Genomic DNA, 22154 nt, shown 5'->3' with positions numbered 1-22154 from the left:
GGGAGAGAGAGACAGAGAGGGAGAGAGAGGGAGAGAGAGAGAGAGAGAGAGAGACAGAGAGAGAGACAGAGAGACAGAGAGGTAGAGAGAGACAGAGAGGGACAGAGAGGGAGAGGGACAGAGAGACAGAGAGGTAGAGAGGGACAGAGAGAGACAGAGAGGGACAGAGGGACAGAGAGAGACAGAGAGAGACAGAGGGACAGAGGGACAGAGGGACAGAGGGACAGAGAGACAGAGAGGGACAGAGAGAGACAGAGAGGGACAGAGGGACAGAGAGACAGAGAGGTACAGAGAGGGACAGAGAGGGACAGAGGGACAGAGAGACAGAGAGGTAGAGAGGGACAGAGAGAGACAGAGAGGGACAGAGGGACAGAGAGACAGAGAGGTAGAGATCCCAGGGGTAAATAGGAGGAGGAGACTGGTAGATAAATGAATGTTCTCAATTAATTGAAATTATAATCTTATTCTCTCAACCCTCTTTCTTCCCGTACTCTCCTCTTCCCTCGCTCTTCTCCCTCTCCTCCCCTCCCCCCTCTCCTCTCTCCTCCCCCCCCCTCCCCTCAACCCTCTCCTCCCCTCCACCCTCTCCTCCCTCCTCTCCCTCTCCCTCTCCCCTCCCCCCTCTCCCTCTCCTCCCCCCCTCTCCTCCCATCCCCCTCTCCTCTCTCCTCCCCTCCCCCCCTCTCCCCTCTCCTCCCCCCCCCCCCCCCCTCCTCCCTCTGTTCAGCTGAACAAGGCGTTCCAAGAGGAGGAGTCTCCACTGATCATATACTGCATCAGCATGCAGTGGTTCAGAGAGTGGGAGGGCTTCGTCAAGGGAAAGGACAATGGTGAGTGGTTGGTTCAGAGAGTGGGAGGGCTTCGTCAAGGGAAAGGACAATGGTGAGTGGTTGGTTCAGAGAGTGGGAGGGCTTCGTCAAGGGAAAGGACAATGGTGAGTGGTTGGTTCAGAGAGTGGGAGGGCTTCGTCAAGGGAAAGGACAATGGTGAGTGGTTGGTTCAGAGAGTGGGAGGGCTTCGTCAAGGGAAAGGACAATGGTGAGTGGTTGGTTCAGAGAGTGGGAGGGCTTCGTCAAGGGAAAGGACAATGGTGAGTGGTTGGTTCAGAGAGTGGGAGGGCTTCGTCAAGAAAAAGGACAATGGTGAGTGGTTGGTTCAGAGAGTGGGAGGGCTTCGTCAAGAGAAAGGACAATGGTGAGTGGTTGGTTCAGAGAGTGGGAGGGCTTCGTCAAAGGAAAGGACAATGGTGAGTGGTTGGTTCAGAGAGTGGGGGGGCTTCGTCAAGGGAAAGGACAATGGTGAGTGGTTGGTTCAGAGAGTGGGAGGGCTTCGTCAAGGGAAAGGACAATGGTGAGTGGTTGGTTCAGAGAGTGGGAGGGCTTCGTCAAGGGAAAGGACAATGGTGAGTGGTTGGTTCAGAGAGTGGGAGGGCTTCGTCAAGGGAAAGGACAATGGTGAGTGGTTGGTTCAGAGAGTGGGAGATGGGATACAGCTTTTGTAAAATTGACGTCAAGTATTTAACTAACCTTTTCCTAACCTTAACCTAATTCTCCTAACCTGCTGTGAAAAGTACATTTTGACAAAACCTGTATCCTTTCTAGACAAAACCTGGGAGGGCTTCGTCAAAGGATAATGGTGATTGGCTAAACAGATACACCACATTACCAAAAGTATGTGGACACCTGCTTGTCGAACATCTCGTTCCAAAATCATGGGCATTAATATGGAGTTAAACCATGAAAAACATCCCCAGACCATTATTCCTCCTCCACCAAACTGTACAGTTGGCACTATGCATTCGGGCAGGTAGCGTTCTCCTGGCATCCGCCAAACCCAGATTTGTCCGTCGGACTGCCAGATGGTGAAGCGTGATTCGTTACTCCAGAGAAGGTGTTTCCACTGCTCCAGAGTCCAATGGTGGTGAGCTTTACACCACTCCAGCCAACGCTTGGCATTGCGCATGGTGATCTTAGGCTTGTGTGCGGCTGCTTGGCCATGGAAACCCATTTCATGAAGCTCCCGACAAACAGTTATTGTGCTGACGTTGCTTCCAGAGGCAGTTTGGAACTTGGTAGTGAGTGTTGCAACCGAGAACAGACTATTTTTACGCGCTTCAGCACTCGCCGGTTCCGTTCTGTGAGCTTGTGTGGCCGACCACTTCCCGGCTGAGCCGTTGTTGCCCCTAGAAGTTTCCACTTCACAATAACAGCACTTACAGTTGACCGGGGCAGCTCTAGCAGGGCAGAAATGTGACGAACTGACTTGTTGGAAAGGTGGCATCCTATGACAGTGCCACGTTGAAAGTCACTGAGCTCTTCAGTAAGGCCATTCTACTGCCAATGTTTGTCTATGGAGATTGCATGGCCGTGCGCGCTCGGTTTTATACACCTGTCAGCAACGGGTGTGGCTGAAATAGCCGAATCCACTAATTTGAAGGGGTGTCCACATACTGCTGTATATATAGTGTATTAGAAGGGCTTTGGAGTCTCCACCCCTATAGCCTCACACTGTAGCTCAGTTGGTAGAGCATGGCACTTGCAACACCAGGGTTGTGGGTTCAATTCCCACGGGGGGGCCAGTATGAAAAATGTATGCACTCACTAACTGTAAGTGGCTCTGGATAAGAGCGTCTGCTAAATGACTAAAATGTAAATGTAAAATGTTTGTTAAAAGGAGTGCTGTAATGTGCTATAAAATGTTATAGCGGGCTGCCTTCATCTGGCTGTGAATGGCAGTCAATTCATTTAGGACAAATCCCAATTCAAATGTTTTGATGTCTGCTAAAAGTATTTCCATGACTCACAGATGACATTTTATGTGTCATAATAATTTATTTCCCTCTCCCTTGAAGATCCACCGGGACCAATCGATAACTCCAAGATCGCGATAAACAAGAATGGCCATCTAACACTCAAACAAGGTAACAGCCTGACCCAGTCAACTCTTCGTTCTGTCTTTTCTAAATCTAAATACCCTGCTTGTTTAATGTCCTAACTTGACGACTGTTTATGTATTTGTGTGAGGCTGATGGAACTGTAGTGGACACACTTGATCAAGATAAATCCTTCTGAAAAGCTACTAAATGTTTACATTATTTCAGTCTCATTAAATCTGTGTGCTACCCCCTCAAGGAGCTGACTCAGGACAGATCTCTGAGGAGACGTGGAACTTCCTCCACTCCATCCACGGAGGGGGTCCGCTTGTAACAGTCCACCCCAACGTCTCTCACCCCGAACCAGAGGCCTCCTCACAGTCTAAGGAGAAGATATAGGTGGAGACATGCTACGTTTAAAACGACCTACCTACCAACCCCCTAACAGGAAACTACATACCTACCAACCCCTTCACAGGAAACGACCTACCTACCAACCCCCTAACAGGAAACTACATACCTACCAACCCCTTCACAGGAAACGACCTACCTACCAACCCCTTCACAGGAAACTACCTACCTACTGTACCAACAACCTAACAGGAAACGACCTACCTACCAACAACCTAACAGGAAACGACCTACCTACCAACCCCCTAACAGGAAACTACATACCTACCAACCCCTTCACAGGAAACTACCTACCTACTGTACCAACAACCTAACAGGAAACTACCTACCTACCAACAACCTAACAGGAAACGACCTACCTACCAACCCCTTCACAGGAAACGACCTACCTACCAACCCCCTAACAGGAAACTACATACCTACCAACCCCTTCACAGGAAACGACCTACCTACCAACCCCCTAACAGGAAACGACATACCTACCAACCCCCTAACAGGAAACGACCTACCTACCAACCCCCTAACAGGAAACGACCTACCTACCAACCCCCTAACAGGAAACGACCTACCTACCAACCCCCTAACAGGAAACTACCAACCCCCTAACAGTAACTACCAATGCCAGCCCTGAGTAAAACAACAACAACAACTAAAGCCTTTTATTTTGCACTTGACTTTTTATTTAAAAAGCATTCAAGCAAAAGGACTTCCCTTCCTTAACCTTGACCACCACAAAATGACAGCCCTTCTTGACAACTGGGCAGAAGGAATAAACATGTCTGAAAATAACATGATGACATGTATGTACATAAATGTATAAACATATCATTTCTAGTAGCACTGTAGAATAATACATGAAAACTGTGTCCGGTAATTTCCAGAACCAAGCGTTTATTAATTTTGTGTGGAGGTAAAATGATTTTTCCTGAATACAGTGGGGGGGGTTTGGACCAAAATTGAGACAAAGTCACTCTATATCAGGGATGGGAAACTTAAATGGGGGTGGGGGCCACAAAAATCGGAACTCATCATGAGGGTCCGAAGTGGTTCATGGGTCTGCATACTTAAAGAGCAACAATAACATAACAGTAGGGAGGCTATATACAGGGGGTACCGGTACAGAGGCTATATACAGGGGGTACCGGTACAGAGGCTATATACAGGGGGTACCGGTACAGAGGCTATGTGAAATAACAGTAGGGAGGCTATATACAGGGGGTACCGGTACAGAGTCAATGGGAAATAACAGTAGGGAGGCTATATACAGGGGGTACCGGTACAGAGTCAATGGGAAATAACAGTAGGGAGGCTATATACAGGGGGGTACCGTGCACAGAGTCAATGGGAAATAACAGTAGGGAGGCTATATACAGGGGGTACCGGTACAGAGTCAATGGGAAATAACAGTAGGGAGGCTATATACAGGGGGTACCGGTACAGAGTCAATGGGAAATAACAGTAGGGAGGCTATATACAGGGGGTACCGGTACAGAGTCAATGTGAAATAACAGTAGGGAGGCTATATACAGGGGGTACCGTACAGAGTCAATGGGAAATAACAGTAAGGGAGGCTATATACAGGGGGTACCGGTACAGAGTCAATGGGAAATAACAGTAGGAGGCTATATACAGGGGGTACGGTACAGAGTCAATGGGAAATAACAGCAGGGAGGCTATATACAGGGGGGTACCGGTACAGAGTCAATGGGAAATAACAGCATGGAGGCTATATACAGGGGGTACCGGTACAGAGTCAATGGGAAATAACAGTAGGGAGGCTATATACAGGGGGTACCGGTACAGAGTCAATGTGAAATAACAGTAGAGAGGCTATATACAGGGGGTACCGGTACAGAGTCAATGGGAAATAACAGTAGGGAGGCTATATACAGGGGGGTACCGGTACAGAGTCAATGGGAAATAACAGTAGGGAGGCTATATACAGGGGGTACCAGTACAGAGTCAATGTGAAATAACAGTAGAGAGGCTATATACAGGGGGTACCGGTACAGAGTCAATGTGAAATAACAGTAGGGAGGCTATATACAGGGGGTACCGGTACAGAGTCAATGGGAAATAACAGTAGGGAGGCTATATACAGGGGGTACCGGTACAGAGTCAATGGGAAATAACAGTAGGGAGGCTATATACAGGGGGTACCGGTACAGAGTCAATGTGCAGGGGGCACTGGTTAGTCGAGGTAATCGAGGTAATATGTACATGTAGGTAGAGTTATTAAAGTGACTATGCATAGATAATACACAGAGTAGCAGCAGCGTAAAAATTGGGGGTGGTCAATGCAAATAGTCCAGGTAGCCATTTGATTAGCTGTTCAAGAGTCTTATGGCTTGGGGGTAGAAGCTGTTAAGAAGCCTTTTGGACCTAGACTTGGCACTCCGGTACCGCTTGCCGTGCGGTAGCAGAGAGAACAGTCTATGACTAGGGTGGCTGGAGTCTTTGGCAATTTGTAGGGCCTTCCTCTGACACCGCCTGGTATAGAGGTCCTGGATGGCAGGAAGCTTGTTCAAGCTCTTACTTTTCCATAAAGTGAAGAAGAGAAATCTCCGTCCACACATTCTAGAGGCCCTCCTCTCGTTTGCAGACAAAATGTAGCCGTTTTTAAAGCTCATTTCCTGCAATGCTACAGATTTTGACATGGCTTATACTGTGTTCTTCTGCCATCGGAGTGACTCAAACGCTCTAATCAATGGGCCATACCAGCCCCATACCACCATGATGACGCCATACCAGCCCCCATACCACCCCATCCACCTTCGCCATACCAGCCCCCATACCACCATGATGACGCCAGCCCCCATACCACCTGATGACGCCATACCAGCCCCCCATACCACCAGTGACGCCATACCAGCCCCCATACCACCATGATGACGCCACGCCCCCAGCCCATACCAGCCCCCATACCACCATGATGACGCCATACCAGCCCCCATACCACCATGATGACGCCATACCAGCCCCCATACCACCATGATGACGCCATACCAGCCCCCATACCACCATGATGACGCCATACCAGCCCCCATACCACCATGATGACGTTTGGAGGACTTTACATTCTCCTGTTTTTTTTTGGAGTGGTGGCAACTAAATGAATATAGGGGAAACACTGCTAAGACTGTTTACACAGGCAGCCTAATTCTGATCTTTTTCCACTAATTGGTCTTTTGACCAATCAGATCAGGTCTTTTACCACTAATTAGGCAAAAGATCAGAATTGGGCAGCCTGTGTAAACTTAAGTAGTCTCAGGAAGGACAGGTATGTTTTGTACTGTAGTCTGGTTAAGATACGTGGCATGCTCACACATTGTCTGATGTGGGGCCCCGTGTAGCTCAGTTGGTAGAGCATGGCGCTTGCAACGCCAGGGTCGTGGGTTCGATTCCCAAGGGGGGCAGTATAAAAAAATGTATGCACTCACTAACTGTAAGTGGCTCTGGATAAGAGCGTCTGCTAAATGACGTAAATGTAAATGTGTATTTGAATGTACTAGTGATTCCAGGGGTGTATTCACTAGGATCGAAAAGGAAGCAAAAGGAATGAAACTGGTAGGGATCCACCTATCTGAAGTTGTCCAATATAAACTCTTGTTTTCCATTGCATAAACATGGTGTGACTAATGAATAGACAGTCCCAGCACTTGGGCTGTATTCACCCCACATTGGCCCAAATGGCACCCTATGGCCAGGTCGCAGTTGGAAATGAGAACTTGTTCTCAACTGGCTTACCTGGTTAAATAAAGGTGGGATAAAAAAAAAAATATATATCCCTATATAGTGCGATGCTTTTGACCAGGACCCAATGGGGAATATAGTACCATTTGGGAGGCATCCATATGATGTTAATAGACTTTTTGAATAAAGTTTGTGGCAGGCAGTCCCAGAGCATTCAGAAGACATGCTTTAGAGGGGACCCCCACTCACTCAGCCAGGGTTGGGGTCAATCCCATTTCAATTCAGGAAGTAAACTGAAATTCCAAATCCAATTTTCCTCAATGATTCTCTGTGAGAAAAATGTGGAATTGAATTGAAATGGGTATAGACCCCAACCCTGACACGCACAAATGATTGAAAACCTTACTGGCCACAGATATCACATTAAATTGCATGTAAAGCTGCTCACTCACTGCATAATATGTACACAATTAATCACAAACTTATGTGGCTATCTTTTGTCTTTGAAATGTACAGAATTACATAAGCTATCAAATCATAATATTCATCAGTTTTGTCAATGGAAGAAAGCATTAACTTGTGTATAAGGGTATGGTGTTGCTTATGGTATGTGGTCACTGAAGACCGAAGTAGCATTGTGAAGAATGCTGTAGGTATGTGTACTATATGGAATAATGCATAATGATGAATGCATTCTGATTACTAAACTAAACACATCTGTTCTGATTCTGAATGGCTGATATGATTCTGGTTCTATGATTCTATGATTATATTAAACCCTGATGATGAAAGAGAACAGTGTAACCCAAACATGATTTCTCTTCACCAGTTTGTTTACCCAGCAACTTAATTGGAATAATAGTTATTGCAGTGCATGTTATGGTTTTAAGATCAAAGTTGAACATTTTGTATGGACATTTATGTTTAATTGAATTGTGGACCAAAACCTTTTTTTTTTTACCAACTAATCGGAACATCTCCATCTAATAATCTAATCATCTAATCTCCATCTCCTTCTACCCCCCCACCCAAAAAAAATTTGTAAAGTGGTTATCCCACTGGCTATAGGGTGAACGCACCAATTGGTGAGTCGCTCTGGATAAGAGCGTCTGCTAAATGACGTAAATGTGCCCTTGAGCAAGGCACTTAACCCTAATTGCTCCTGTAAGTCGCTCTGGATAAGAGCGTCTGCTAAATGACTAAAATGTAAATGTAAATGTAATAAGATTCTGAAATACTAATTTCATTATAAGGGACCCTTTATTTCTGGATTATGAATAATGATTCATTGAGATAAATAATAAATATGTATTTTTGAATGATTATAAAATGTGCATTTGGTAAAATTATAGATGACTTTCAAGTGAGACATGGCATTGATGGCCCGGGCTACACACAGCCTAGTTCAGGGGCCAAAGATGTCTTTACTGTTCTCCTTGCAACAGGACAAATGTAGTGTTGCATTTTTGACAAGTTGTGGAACCAGGCAACACACACACACACACACACACACGGACCAGTTGACTGGATAGAAAACATGGCTGCTGCCGAGTGTGCAGCACACGATTTGTGGAAGTGAGGTGAGTGAAATTCTCTAGCTAGCTTCATAAACAATTTTTTCAATAAACGATTAGTCGGTCGCAATCAACTGTGATCAGAAGTGAAGCGTAGTCTTGTTATGTACTGGACATTTTTTAGTCAAGTCGACCAATAGTGAGTCGGTTATGTATGCGAATGCTTTAGGAAAGTTGTTGGTCGGAACAATCGGCTACTAGCGGCGGTTAGCCTAGCAGCGGTTAGCCTAGCCACAGATGGAACTATTCTGTTATTACACATCTTTGGCCTAGCTTTGCGTGGCTATCCCTGCTAGCTCACGTTAGCTTGGCAACCGCTAATGTCCATCAACTAACGTTAGCTACCAATGTTCAGCTATGCGATTATCAACTAACTTGCTTTAGTATTGGCTAGTTTGTCAAATACTTTAATTTGCATTTAAACCATTACTCCCTAGCTACCCGTTATTTGACGACTAGTAAGACTGATATATAACCACTGAATTCGGTAGCTCCGGTGCGCCAATGTAACTAAACGCTAAGTTAGCTAGCTAACGTAGCTAGTTTTATTTCATGTAATAAAACAAAGCTAACTGGTTAGTTAACGTTTTTGTTATCCAGCCACCTGCAAACTGTGCGACTTAACGGAAGAGAAGGGCAGAAATTAGTTGGGAGCAGCAAAGACTTTATGGTGCATAATGCTGTAGGGTGCGACCAAAGCTTGCACATTTTGTCTGCTTTCTGCAGCCTTTTTATGGGTTGGTTAGCATGTGGGCTAACGGTCCGATAGCGGCTACACACTCCAGCTCATGTTAGCCAGCTAACGCTAGCGTAGTAGTTTGCATTGGTATAAGATAAACACACTACCATGGAGTAGTTAGTTAGCCGAGTTCGCCTTGCAAAAAATAATAACGTTAGTTAACGTATTTGGAGCTAGCTAACGAACTACTTAGACCCCCCGCGTACCAGAGTTGTACAACTTCGGGCTTGTGTTCTGCAGGCTGGGGTTCCCCGGTGCTCCCTGCCTGTTGGCGTTAGTGCCATGCCAATCCGCGGATTTGGTGTAGTCAGTAAGGCCTGCTGAATGGAGATATATGGTGAAGTAAAGACAAACTAAATACTCCCATTGTTTACTCTATTGAATTGGTGAAGTTGGATCACAAATTCTATCTGCTACTCCACCGTTTCCTATACCAATCAAGGTAGCTAGCTATCAGCTTTCCTTTCACACGCGGTTTAATGAGTTTTGTTGTTGTGACTTTATTTGTTTACAGGGTTTTAAAACCCCGCTAGCTAACGTTAGCAAACATGTATTGGATAAGCAGCAGGACTGTCAGGACGGGGAGAATTAGAAAAGCCAGTGCATGTTCAGCTAGTGGAAGCACGTGTCCATTTAAAGTTGATGTCATGCAACGCGCCCTGGGCATGAAGTAATTTAGGCTTGACATGGAAAACTTACACTTTGAATCATTGAATGATCTCCTTTCTAGATTTGTAGCTGCTGATGCCTTTTAATGTTTACATGTTGCCAGACATTTGCCCCGGACCGTTGGCTAGGCCAGCTGAACCAGACATTTGCCCCGGACCGTTGGCTAGGCCAGCTGAACCAGACATTTGCCCCGGACCGTTGGCTAGGCCAGCTGAACCAGACATTTGCCCCGACCGTTGGCTAGGCCAGCTGAACCAGACATTTGCCCCGGACCGTTGGCTAGGCCAGCTGAACCAGACATTTGCCCCGGACCGTTGGCTAGGCCAGCTGAACCAGACATTTGCCCCGGACCGTTGGCTAGGCCAGCTGAACCAGACATTTGCCCCGGACCGTTGGCTAGGCCAGCTGAACCAGACATTTGCCCCGGACCGTTGGCTAGGCCAGCTGAACTTGCCAAACAGAGGCTGTGTCTGAAATGGCATCCTATTCCATGCTACGTAGTGCACTACTTTGGACCAGATCCCCATTGGCCCGGGTCAAAATTAGTGCTTAGGGCTCTGGTCAAAAGTAGTGCACATTGTGAGGAACGTTATGGCTGCCAGTTGCCCATCCCTTCCCTGCATAATGCCTCAAAGTACAGATTCATGTGTTATTGACAGACTGAACAACTATGGATAGTGCACAGTCATTGTGTTTTATAATATAGTTGATACACTTGGGTTTAATAAAGTATCTATTTAGACCCATAGTTTGAGAAGCACTGATTTAGCCTATTCACAGGCATATTCTAAGAGCCTTGTAGAAAGGGGAGTGGCTAAGTCCAGTGAAAGGCTATTGTTTCTTTGTCAAGGGCTTTACAAGAGTTGTAGTGACATATAGAGAAGGATATGAGGAGAAAGTTTATGCAGCAAGGGAACTTTGTCCCCCTGTTATTGATGTCAAGATGTCTGTGTTCTACAGTGGGACAGGCAGAAGGCAGTGGATAAAATGACCCCTGTCAAAAGTAGTGTTCTAGGGTTTATATAGGGAATGGAGAGGCCTACGGGTCATTGGGCCCTGGTAAAAAGTAGAGCACTATATAGGGAATAGGGTGCCATTTCTCTGTGAGATTATACCTCCCCTCAATGTCAGCGTGATGATATTGTCCCGACCAGTCCCCTGCTGCCAGATTTATTGGGTGTAGCCAAGACTAATAACTACTATGTATGGTACACTTCAGTCAGCTCTCACAACAAGTTTAGGAAGGTTAGGTCTGAATGACAATACAATGTATCACGTCATACCACAGGAAGGCAATGAAATGATCACACACAGTACTCTGTTCCCTATTTTAAGACAGGCATCAGAGTCAGTTATTGACTGATGGAGTGATAGTGTGTTGTCATGTCCGCTGTTCCTCTGCTTGACTGCCTGGGTAGTGGACGGTGTTCTGCCTGGGTAGTGGAGACGGTGTGTTCTGCCTGGGTAGTGGAGACGGTGTGTTCTGCCTGGGTAGTGGACGGTGTTCTGCCTGGGTAGTGGAGACGGTGTGTTCTGCCTGGGTAGTGGAGACGGTGTGTTCTGCCTGGGTAGTGGAGACGGTGTGTTCTGCCTGGGTAGTGGAGACGGTGTGTTCTGCCTGGGTAGTGGAGACGGTGTGTTCTGCCTGGGTAGTGGAGACGGTGTGTTCTGCCTGGGTAGTGGAGACGGTGTGTTCTGCCTGGGTAGTGGAGACGGTGTGTTCTGCCTGGGTAGTGGAGACGGTGTGTTCTGCCTGGGTAGTGGAGCCGGTGTGTTCTGCCTGGGTAGTGGAGACGGTGTGTTCTGCCTGGGTAGTGGAGACGGGTGTTCTGCCTGGGTAGTGGAGACGGTGTGTTCTGCCTGGGTAGTGGAGACGGTGTGTTCTGCCTGGGTAGTGGACGGTGTGTTCTGCCTGGGTAGTGGAGACGGTGTGTTCTGCCTGGGTAGTGGAGACGGTGTGTTCTGCCTGGGTAGTGGAGACGGTGTGTTCTGCCTGGGTAGTGGAGACGGTGTGTTCTGCCTGGGTAGTGGAGACGGTGTGTTCTGCCTGGGTAGTGGAGACGGTGTGTTCTGCCTGGGTAGTGGAGACGGTGTGTTCTGCCTGGGTAGTGGAGACGGTGTGTTCTGCCTGGGTAGTGGAGACGGTGTGTTCTGCCTGGGTAGTGGAGACGGTGTGTTCTGCCTGGGTAGTGGAGAAGGTGTGTTCTGCCTGGGTAGTGGAGACGGTGTGTTCTGCCTGGGTAGTGGAGACGGTGTGTTCTGCCTGGGTAGTGGAGACGGTGTGTTCTGCCTGGGTAGTGGAGACGGTGTGTTCTGCCTGGGTAGTGGAGACGGTGTGTTCTGCCTGGGTAGTGGAGACGGTGTGTTCTGCCTGGGTAGTGGAGACGGTGTGTTCTGCCTGGGTAGTGGAGAGCGGTGTGTTCTGCCTGGGTAGTGGAGACGGTGTGTTCTGCCTGGGTAGTGGAGACGGTGTGTTCTGCCTGGGTAGTGGAGACGGTGTGTTCTGCCTGGGTAGTGGAGACGGTGTGTTCTGCCTGGGTAGTGGAGTGGTCCTGGGGAGCCAGTCTCTCTTAGTCCTGGTCCAGGGGAGCCAGTCTCTCTTAGTCCTGGTCCAGTGGAGCCAGTCTCTCTTAGTCCTGGTCCTGGGGAGCCAGTCTCTCTAAGTCCTGGTCCAGGGGAGCTACACACATTTTTGCCTTAACACTACTCACCCGATTCCACTAATCAATTAGTGATTGATTAGTCTCTAGGCAGGCAAAGTTAGTATGTGAATCCCAGGTCTTGCTGACCTGGGCCCGGTGGTTTCCAGATAGCGATGGAATTTAGGCTTACGAGTGTTTTAAACAATGCATTTTTCCTACAACGACCGAAGATGTAACATGCGTTTCCCAAAACACCACCACTTAGAGAGAGTGGTCACTAAGTGTGTCGTTGGAGCATGTCAATACTGATGGGATCGATAGAAAGGGAGATTCAAATCTTTCCTTGACATTATAATTATTCACAATACTGACGACAGATCATCTCCCTAGAGAGATATTACCACCTACGGCTGCCTGTATTGAGGTGGCTAATGCTAATGCTAATGCTTATGCTAATGCTTATGCTTATTCTAATGCTTATACTAATGCTTACCCAATACATTTTTTGCCTGATTCCGTTAATTTTTTCTCTCCAAATTCCATTTTCTCCTTTTGTGTTTTTCCAGATTTTTATTTCCCCCCCCTGTTTTTTCAGGTTTTCGCTCTCAAAACCAGAACATCCTATTTAGTTGATTTTCTAAGTCCACAACAATGCTTAAACCACATCAGGAGACCACTTTTGAGGTCTGAGAAACATTTTGAGAAATGTATTTTTGGGTGTAGTTACCCTTTTTATTCCAGTGCACACCTATCAAGAGGCTGCTGTTTAGCATTGTTTATGTAGAGTTTGCAAAACAAGCATTGAACAACGAACCAGCTAGTTGTTCTATGAGTGATCTGAGGCAGGCGTTAACGCCTCGATCAGACCGACAGTGTCATTGCATCAATGCTGCTTAATAAATTCTGCAGTCAAACCTTTTTTCATTATGTAATCCAACATTTTTACTGGATACGTGTGCAACAAAAGTTAAACATTCACCTTTTGCTACTATTTCTGTCTAGTCTACAGTTTGGATATATCCAAAAAAGCTAGCAACTTGTAAACAATTACCAATTTCTATACGGGAGTAATATTTTTATAGTAATGTTTAAATAATAAACATTGGCTGTTAAGTCAATTATATTGACTGTTGCCTCCCGTTCAACTTTATTGTGATGGTAATGACGTTTGTGTTTGATGATTATTAGGTGGAGGTTGCTAGCTACAGTATAGCCTAGCTTTTAGCTAGCTAGCTGCTCTTTAAGTTAGCTTGACTTGCTAGAAAGTTAGAAAAACAAGATGAGGGAAAAGTAACTAACTAACTTTTATTATCAACTGAAACAATATGTTTCTCCTGTCTTGAATGAAAAGGTCATATTTTGCAATCTCCCAAAATAAATGCGATCTCTGACGAGAGACTAGTCTGTCCGTCCAGTAGTGGAATTAAATTGCATGAAGTTCATGTACGGCGTAATGAAATACGTTACCATGTAAACGGGGCATCAGATTACGAGCGTTTTTTCAAGTGTAATGTTAATAACGGTGGTTTTGGGAAACGGCTCGGAAGTGTAACGATGCTCCTACGAAGGTTCTGACTTGAACTTAGCCTTAAGATGCTTTTGGGAAACCAGGCCTTGAGAGATGAGGGATGCGTCCCAAATGCCACCCTATTCCCTATATAGTGCACTACTTTAGACCAGAGAATGGCACCCTATTCCCTATATAGTGCACTACTTTAGACCAGAGAATGGCACCCTATTCCCTATATAGTGCACTACTTTAGACCAGAGAATGGCACCCTAGTCCCTATATAGAGCACTACTTTAGACCAGAGAATGGCACCCTATTCCCTATATAGTGCACTACTTTAGACCAGAGAATGGCACCCTATTCCCTATATAGTGCACTACTTTAGACCAGAGAATGGCACCCTATTCCCTATATAGTGCACTACTTTAGACCAGAGAATGGCCCCCTATTCCCTATATAGTGCACTACTTTAGACCAGAGAATGGCACCCTATTCCCTATATAGTGCACTACTTTAGACCAGAGAATGCCACCCTATTCCCTATATAGTGCACTACTTTAGACCAGAGAATGGCACCCTATTCCCTATATAGTGCACTACTTTAGACCAGAGAATGGGACCCTATTCCCTATATAGTGCACTACTTTAGACCAGAGAATGGCACCCTAGCCCCTATATAGAGCACTACTTTAGACCAGAGAATGGCACCCTAGTCCCTATATAGTGCACTACTTTAGACCAGAGAATGGCACCCTATTCCCTATATAGTGCACTACTTTAGACCAGAGAATGGCACCCTATTCCCTATATAGTGCACTACTTTAGACCAGAGAATGGCACCCTATTCCCTATATAGTGCACTACTTTAGACCAGAGAATGGCACCCTAGCCCCTATGTAGTGCACTACTTTAGACCAGAGAATGGCACCCTATTCCCTATATAGTGCACTACTTTATACCAGAGAATGGCCCCCTAGTCCCTATATAGTGCACTACTTTAGACCAGAGAATGGCACCCTATTCCCTATATAGTGCACTACTTTAGACCAGAGAATGGCACCCTATTCCTTATATAGTGCACTACTTTAGACCAGAGAATGGCACCCTAGCCCCTATATAGAGCACTACTTTAGACCAGAGAATGGCACCCTATTCCCTATATAGTGCACTACTTTAGACCAGAGAATGGGACCCTATTCCCTATATAGTGCACTACTTTAGACCAGAGAATGGCACCCTAGCCCCTATATGAGCACTACTTTAGACCAGAGAATGGCACCTAGTCCCTATATAGTGCACTACTTTAGACCAGAGAATGGCACCCTATTCCCTATATAGTGCACTACTTTAGACCAGAGAATGGCACCCCTATTCCCTATATAGTGCACTACTTTAGACCAGAGAATGGCACCCTATTCCCTATATGTGCACTACTTTAGACCAGAGAATGGCACCCTAGCCCCTATGTAGTGCACTACTTTAGACCAGAGAATGGCACCCTATTCCTATATAGTGCACTACTTTATACCAGAGAATGGCCCCCTAGTCCCTATATAGTGCACTACTTTAGACCAGAGAATGGCACCTATTCCCTATATAGTGCACTACTTTAGACCAGAGAATGGCACCCTATTCCTTATATAGTGCACTACTTTAGACCAGAGAATGGCACCCTAGCCCCTATATAGAGCACTACTTTAGACCAGAGAATGGCACCCTATTCCCTATATAGAGCACTACTTTAGACCAGAGAATGGCACCCTATTCCCTATATAGAGCACTACTTTAGACCAGAGAATGGGACCCTATTCCCTATATAGTGCACTACTTTAGACCAGAGAATGGCACCCTATTCCCTATATAGTGCACTACTTTAGACCAGAGAATGGGACCCTATTCCCTATATAGTGCACTACTTTAGACCAGAGAATGGGACCCTATTCCCTATATAGAGCACTACTTTAGACCAGAGAATGGGACCCTATTCCCTATATAGTGCACTACTTTAGACCAGAGAATGGGACCCTATTCCCTATATAGAGCACTACTTTAGACCAGAGAATGGCACCCTATTCCCTATATAGTGCACTACTTTAGACCAGAGAATGGGACCCTATTCCCTATATAGTGCACTACTTTAGACCAGAGAATGGCACCCTATTCCCTATATAGAGCACTACTTTAGACCAGAGAATGGCACCCTATTCCCTATATAGTGCACTACTTTAGACCAGAGAATGGCACCCTATTCCCTATATAGTGCACTACTTTAGACCAGAGAATGGCACCCTATTCCCTATATAGAGCACTACTTTAGACCAGAGAATGGCACCCTATTCCCTATATAGTGCACTACTTTAGACCAGAGAATGGCACCCTATTCCCTATATAGTGCACTACTTTAGACCAGAGAATGGCACCCTATTCCCTATATAGAGCACTACTTTAGACCAGAGAATGGCACCCTATTCCCTATATAGTGCAGTACTTTAGACCAGAGAATGGCACCCTATTCCCTATATAGTGCACTACTTTAGACCAGAGAATGGCACCCTATTCCCTATATAGAGCACTACTTTAGACCAGAGAATGGCACCCTATTCCCTATATAGTGCACTACTTTAGACCAGAGAATGGCCCCCTATTCCCTATATAGTGCACTACTTTAGACCAGAGAATGGCACCCTATTCCCTATATAGTGCACTACTTTAGACCAGAGAATGGCACCCTATTCCCTATATAGTGCACTACTTTAGACCAGAGAATGGCACCCTATTCCCTATATATAGTGCACTACTTTTGACCAGAGCCCTATGGCCCTTCGAAAAGTAGTGCACTACATAGGGAATAGGGTACCATTTGGGATCCAGTCTCCTTGTTTCCCCAGACCGACACAGAGCACTCACAGCCGAAGCATCAAAGCTGAGCTGACATTTGAAAAGTCCAGTGATTTATTTGAACTGGCACTAGATGAAAGATACTGCCCTTATTCACCCTCTGTCAGTATAGCATCTCCCAAAGCTGAAACTTATTCACCCTCTGTCAGTATAGCATCTCCCAACGCTGAAACTTATTCACCCTCTGTCAGTCTAGCATCTCCCAACGCTGAAACTTATTCACCCTCTGTCAGTCTAGCATCTCCCAACGCTGAAACTTATTCACCCTCTGTCAGTCTAGCATCTCCCAACGCTGAAACTTATTCACCCTCTGTCAGTCTAGCATCTCCCAACGCTGAAACTTATTCACCCTCTGTCAGTATAGCATCTCCCAACGCTGAAACTTATTCACCCTCTGTCAGTCTAGCATCTCCCAACGCTGAAACTTATTCACCCTCTGTCAGTCTAGCATCTCCCCAACGCTGAAACTTATTCACCCCTCTGTCAGTCTAGCATCTCCCAACGCTGAAACTTATTCACCCTCTGTCAGTCCTAGCATCTCCCAACGCTGAAACTTATTCACCCTCTGTCAGTCTAGCATCTCCCAACGCTGAAACTTATTCACCCTCTGTCAGTCTAGCATCTCCCAACGCTGAAACTTATTCACCCTCTGTCAGTCTAGCATCTCCCAACGCTGAAACTTATTCACCCTCTGTCAGTCTAGCATCTCCCAACGCTGAAACTTATTCACCCTCTGTCAGTCTAGCATCTCCCAACGCTGAAACTTATTCACCCTCTGTCAGTCTAGCATCTCCCAACGCTGAAACTTATTCACCCTCTGTCAGTCTAGCATCTCCCAACGCTGAAACTTATTCACCCTCTGTCAGTATAAGCATCTCCCAAAGCTGAAACTTATTCACCCTCTGTCAGTCTAGCATCTCCCAACGCTGAAACTTATTCACCCTCTGTCAGTCTAGCATCTCCCAACGCTGGAAACTTATTCACCCTCTGTCAGTCTAGCATCTCCCAACGCTGAAACTTATTCACCCTCTGTCAGTATAGCATCTCCCAAAGCTGAAACTTATTCACCCTCTGTCAGTCTAGCATCTCCCAACGCTGAAACTTATTCACCCTCTGTCAGTATAGCATCTCCCAACGCTGAAACTTATTCACCCTCTGTCAGTATAGCATCTCCCAACGCTGAAACTTATTCACCCTCTGTCAGTATAGCATCTCCCAACGCTGAAACTTATTCACCCTCTGTCAGTATAGCATCTCCCAACGCTGAAACTTATTCACCCTCTGTCAGTCTAGCATCTCCCAACGCTGAAACTTATTCAGTTATGCATTATCCTCTGTGTTGATATAAAAACATGTTTTGCTTACAAAGATTAATTCCCTTTCAATTAAATGTGCTTTAGGATTTAAGCCCCTAGATGAATAATGCAAAGCCTAATGTATCCTTTATGAAGCCTTATAACCTCTGTCTCCTCTATGCTCCCAGGTGCCCCCATTCTGCAGCAGCACCATGAGACGCCAGTAGCCCCCCCGCCGTAGCATGGCCACGTCCCGTTCCTCGCGCGTCACAAGGTCATCGGTCGGGCTCAATGGATTGGACGAGAACTTCTGTGGCCGAACCCTCAGGAATCGCAGTATCGCCCAGCCGGAGGAGGGTCAGGGGTCGCCCCTCGCCGGCAGCAGGGCCCCACGCTCCCCCAAGAAGAGGCAGGATGGTCAGACGGGTGCCTCAGAGAAGCCTGGGGCTCACCAGGGAAAGGTAGCTCACCACAAGGCCACCTCAGTGGATGGGGAGACATGGGCGAGCCCCAGGAAGAGGGTCCTGTCCTGCTCAGAGAGAGAAGGGGTCGGGGGTTCGGAGAAGGCTGAGAACTGTGAGGGGAGGAGGAAGGAGACGCCGGGGGCTGCGGGGAGGGATGCCTCGCCCATCCTCAAAAGGGCCAAACGGTGCTCCCGCTCTGGGGAGTCGCATGGATCCAAGGATGACCCCCCGTCTGCGCCCCCCAAACCTGACAGCCCCGCCTCCCCGTGTGCCCCCTCAGCGACTATCAAGGAGAACAGTGAAGGGGGCGACCTGCTCAGACAAAACTCCACCGCAGCCTCCCCGTGTGCCCCCTCAGCGACTATCAAGGAGAACAGTGAAGGGGGCGACCTGCTCAGACAAAACTCCACCGCAGCCTCTCCGTGTGCCCCCTCAGAGACTGTCAAGGAGGAAGGAGAGGAGGAGGAGGATGACGTCGGCGGCCATATTGAGAGCGACAGCCATGCTCAGCAGCCCCAGAACTCCAACTCCCATAAGTCACGTACCGGGCTGGGGCAGACCAGCAGTAGCCCTGATGCTCAGACAAACTCCCTGGGTCCCAGCGCTGCCACCAGCACCACCTGTCCAGGTCCTGGTCCAGCACTGCTGAACGGCAGCCAGAGGGGGGTGCCTCCGGACCCCATAGTGCCTTCTAGAAACTCTGATCCTGGGCAGGAGGAGGAGGGTAAGGACTCAGGGGAGTATCCTGCTCCTCTTTTGGCCTCTTTTGAGGAGGACTCCTCTACTCCCCACCTGTCCGTCAGAGAGGAGGAGGTGGATGTAGTGGGGGACTCGGTGTGTCGGGAGGAGGAGGTGACAGCGACCGAGGAGGTGGTGGTGACGGCGACCGAGGAGGAGGAGGTGACGGCGACCGGGGAGGAGGAGGTGGCGGCGACCGAGGAGGAGGTGGTGGTGGCGGTGACCGAGGAGGAGGTGGTGGTGGCGGCGACCGAGGAGGAGGAGGTGGTGGTGGTGACGGCGACCGAGGAGGAGGAGGTGGTGGTGACGGCGACCGAGGAGGTGGTGGTGACTGCGACCGAGGAGGAGGAGGTGACGGCGACCGAGGAGGTGGTGGTGACGGCGACCGAGGAGGTGGTGGTGACGGCGACCGAGGAGGTGGTGGTGGCGACGGCGACCGAGGAGGTGGTGGTGGCGGCGGCGACCGAGGAGGAGACGGCGACCGAGGAGGTGGCGGTGACCGAGGAGGAGGTGGTGGCGGCGACCGAGGAGCAGGAGAGTTGCGGCGGGGGAATTAACGGATGGTCGTTCATGCCGCTGGTGGTGCAGGACGCTGTAAACAACAACAACTCAGGAGAATCCACCATGCCACTGCTAGCCCCCCCGACCCCCCCAGACCCCTCCCACCCTTCCTCAGACCCCTCCCACCCCTCCTCAGACCCCTCCCACCCCCCCTCAGACCCCTCCCACCCTTCCTCAGACCCCTCCCACCCCCTCAGACCCCTCCCACCCCCTCAGACCCCTCCCACCCCTCCTCAGACCCCTCCCACCCCCCCTCAGACCCCTCCCACCCCCTCTCTATCTCCAGCACCTCGCCCCCCTCCTTCACAGAGCCCCACGAACACAGGTACACCCTGAGGACTTCGCCCCGTAGGGCTGGCTGCGGCGGGGGCAAGGCTGTGGCCCCCTCCTCCTCCCCCAAACCCTGCTCCCCTCCCAGGGACAACGGCCCTCTGTGGGAGGGGTTGGAGGCGGGGAGAGAGCTGGACGCTACTCCGGCTACTCCTAATCCCTCCTCCGGCTCCAGAATCCAGGCCAGGGAGGGGTCTCCCCTGTCTGTCCCCATGGAGCAGGGGAACGGGGGGGCCAGCGGGGGCCACGGGGAGCTCTGCGGGGCCAAGGGAGTTCTAAACAGGAAGGAGGTGCCAGGAGGAGGAGGAAGTCAACAGGAGGAGGAAGAGGAACCAGATGTGTATTACTTTGAGTCAGACCACCTGACCCTCAAACACAACAAAGAGTACGTAGTTGGAGTTCATGGGATTATATATATACACACACACACACACTGAGTGGACAAAACATTCGGAACACCTTCCTAATGTTGAGTTGCATCCCCCTTTTGCCCTCAGAACAGCCTCAATTCGTCGGGGCATGGACTCTACAAGGTGTCGAAAGCGTTCCACAGGGATGCTGGCCCATGTTGACTCCAATTCTTCCCACAGTTGTGTCAAGTTGGCTGGATGTCCTTTGGGTGGTGGACCATTCTTGATACACATGGGAAACTGTTGAGCGTGAAAAACCCAGCAGGAGGAGACAAGGAGGGATAGGAGGAGGAGAGGAGGGGGGGAGGAGGAGAGGAGAAGGAAGGGGGGAGTGGAGGAGGAGAGGAGGGGGGGAGTGGAGGAGGAGAGGAGGGGGGGGAGTGGAGGAGGAGAGGAGAAGGAAGGGGGAGTGGAGGAGGAGAGGAGGGGGGAGTGGAGGAGGAGAGGAGAAGGGAAGGGGGGAGTGGAGGAGGAGAGGAGGGGGGAGTGGAGGAGGAGAGCAGGGGGGAGTGGAGGAGGGGGGAGTGGAGGAGGAGAGGAGGAGGGGGGAGTGGAGGAGGAGGAGGAGGAGGGGGGAGTAGAGGAGGAGGGGGGAGTGGAGGAGGAGAGGAGGGGGGAGTGGAGGAGGAGAGGAGGGGGAGTAGAGGAGGAGGGGGAGTGGAGGAGGAGGAGGAGGAGGGGGGTGGAGGAGGAGAGGAGGAGGGAGTAGAGGAGGAGGAGTGGAGGAGGAGAGGAGGGGGGAGTGGAGGAGGAGAGGGGAGGAGGGGGAGTGGAGGAGGAGAGGGGGGAGAGGAGGGAGGAGGGGGGGAGTGGAGGAGGAGAGGAGGGGGAGTAGAGGAGGAGGGGGAGGGGAGGAGGAGGAGGAGGAGAGGAGGAGGGGAGGGAGGAGGAGGGGGAGTGGAGGAGGAGGAGGAGGGGAGTAGAGGAAGGGGGAGTGGAGGAGGAGAGGGGGAGGGAGGGGGGGGGGGAGGAGGGAGGAGGGGGAGGGGAGGAGGAGAGGAGGGAGGAGGAGGAGGGGGAGGGGAGAGGAGGAGGAGGAAGGGGGGAGTGGAGGAGGAGAGGAGGAGGAGGAGAGGAGGGGGAGTAGAGGAGGAGAGGAGGGGGAGTAGAGAAGGAGGGGAGGAGGGGGGAGTGGAGGAGGAGGGAGGAGGAGGGGGGAGGGGGGGAGGAGGAGGAAGGAGGACGGAAGTTAAACTAACAGGAGTTTTCTGATTGTAGGGTTAGAATCTGACCATTATGCAGTGGTTTAGAGAAATGACTGTCTCGTTATTGATTATAGCTCTTGTCCAATTAGGGCTGCTCTACTGAGCATCTGGGTTGCAAATCACACACTATTAACTATTTAGTG

General features: G+C 49.0%; 3 protein-coding genes across 4 annotated transcripts in view; all 3 read left to right on the top strand.

Moving 5' to 3' along the window:
* Window positions 1-3369, top strand: part of LOC121580542 (ubiquitin carboxyl-terminal hydrolase 33-like) — a 70333-nt gene extending 66964 nt beyond the window's left edge. Inside the window, exons 22-24 of one of the 2 annotated variants that reach the window (XR_006658221.1) lie at window positions 728-1454; window positions 2852-2920; window positions 3132-3144. Coding sequence is in view for 1 of the 2 variants with exons in the window: in XM_041895481.2 (XP_041751415.1) it covers window positions 728-830; window positions 2852-2920; window positions 3132-3271 (312 nt within the window). In the remaining variant the exon portion in view is untranslated. Of the gene's footprint in view, window positions 1-727; window positions 1455-2851; window positions 2921-3131 lie in introns of both variants that reach the window. The other variant, XM_041895481.2, reaches the window with a different exon arrangement.
* Window positions 3370-8490: 5121 nt separating this feature from the next.
* Window positions 8491-20553, top strand: LOC121581623 (ZZ-type zinc finger-containing protein 3-like). Its single transcript, XM_041897114.2, has 5 exons — window positions 8491-8556; window positions 18492-19724; window positions 19797-20099; window positions 20353-20391; window positions 20485-20553. Exons 2-5 carry the CDS (start codon window positions 18546-18548, stop codon window positions 20551-20553), a joined length of 1590 nt encoding a protein of 529 aa, XP_041753048.2. The 5' UTR covers window positions 8491-8556; window positions 18492-18545.
* The window catches only part of LOC121580541 (ZZ-type zinc finger-containing protein 3-like), a 37246-nt gene continuing 35417 nt past the window's right edge, over window positions 20326-22154 (top strand). Inside the window, exon 1 of the mRNA XM_041895480.2 lies at window positions 20326-20781. Within this exon, the coding sequence (XP_041751414.1) occupies window positions 20609-20781 (173 nt within the window). The 5' untranslated portion in view covers window positions 20326-20608. The remainder of the gene's footprint in view (window positions 20782-22154) is intronic.

The sequence above is a fragment of the Coregonus clupeaformis genome, unplaced genomic scaffold (assembly GCF_020615455.1).
Source record: "Coregonus clupeaformis isolate EN_2021a unplaced genomic scaffold, ASM2061545v1 scaf0105, whole genome shotgun sequence".
NCBI classification, from domain to species: Eukaryota; Metazoa; Chordata; class Actinopteri; order Salmoniformes; family Salmonidae; genus Coregonus; species Coregonus clupeaformis.
The sequence above is the reverse complement of the archived record's forward strand: the minus strand, read 5'-3'. Positions and strand labels throughout refer to the sequence as shown.

Coding starts and splice junctions, on each gene's coding strand:
- LOC121581623 (XM_041897114.2), top strand. CDS start 18,546: ATGGCCACGTCCCGTTCCTCGCGCGTCACAAGGTCATCGGTCGGGCTC. Junction 20,100..20,352: donor CGCTGGTGGTGCAGGACGCT/GTAAACAACAAC, acceptor CTCTATCTCCAG/CACCTCGCCCCCCTCCTTCA. Junction 20,392..20,484: donor ACAGAGCCCCACGAACACAG/GTACACCCTGAG, acceptor CTCCCCTCCCAG/GGACAACGGCCCTCTGTGGG.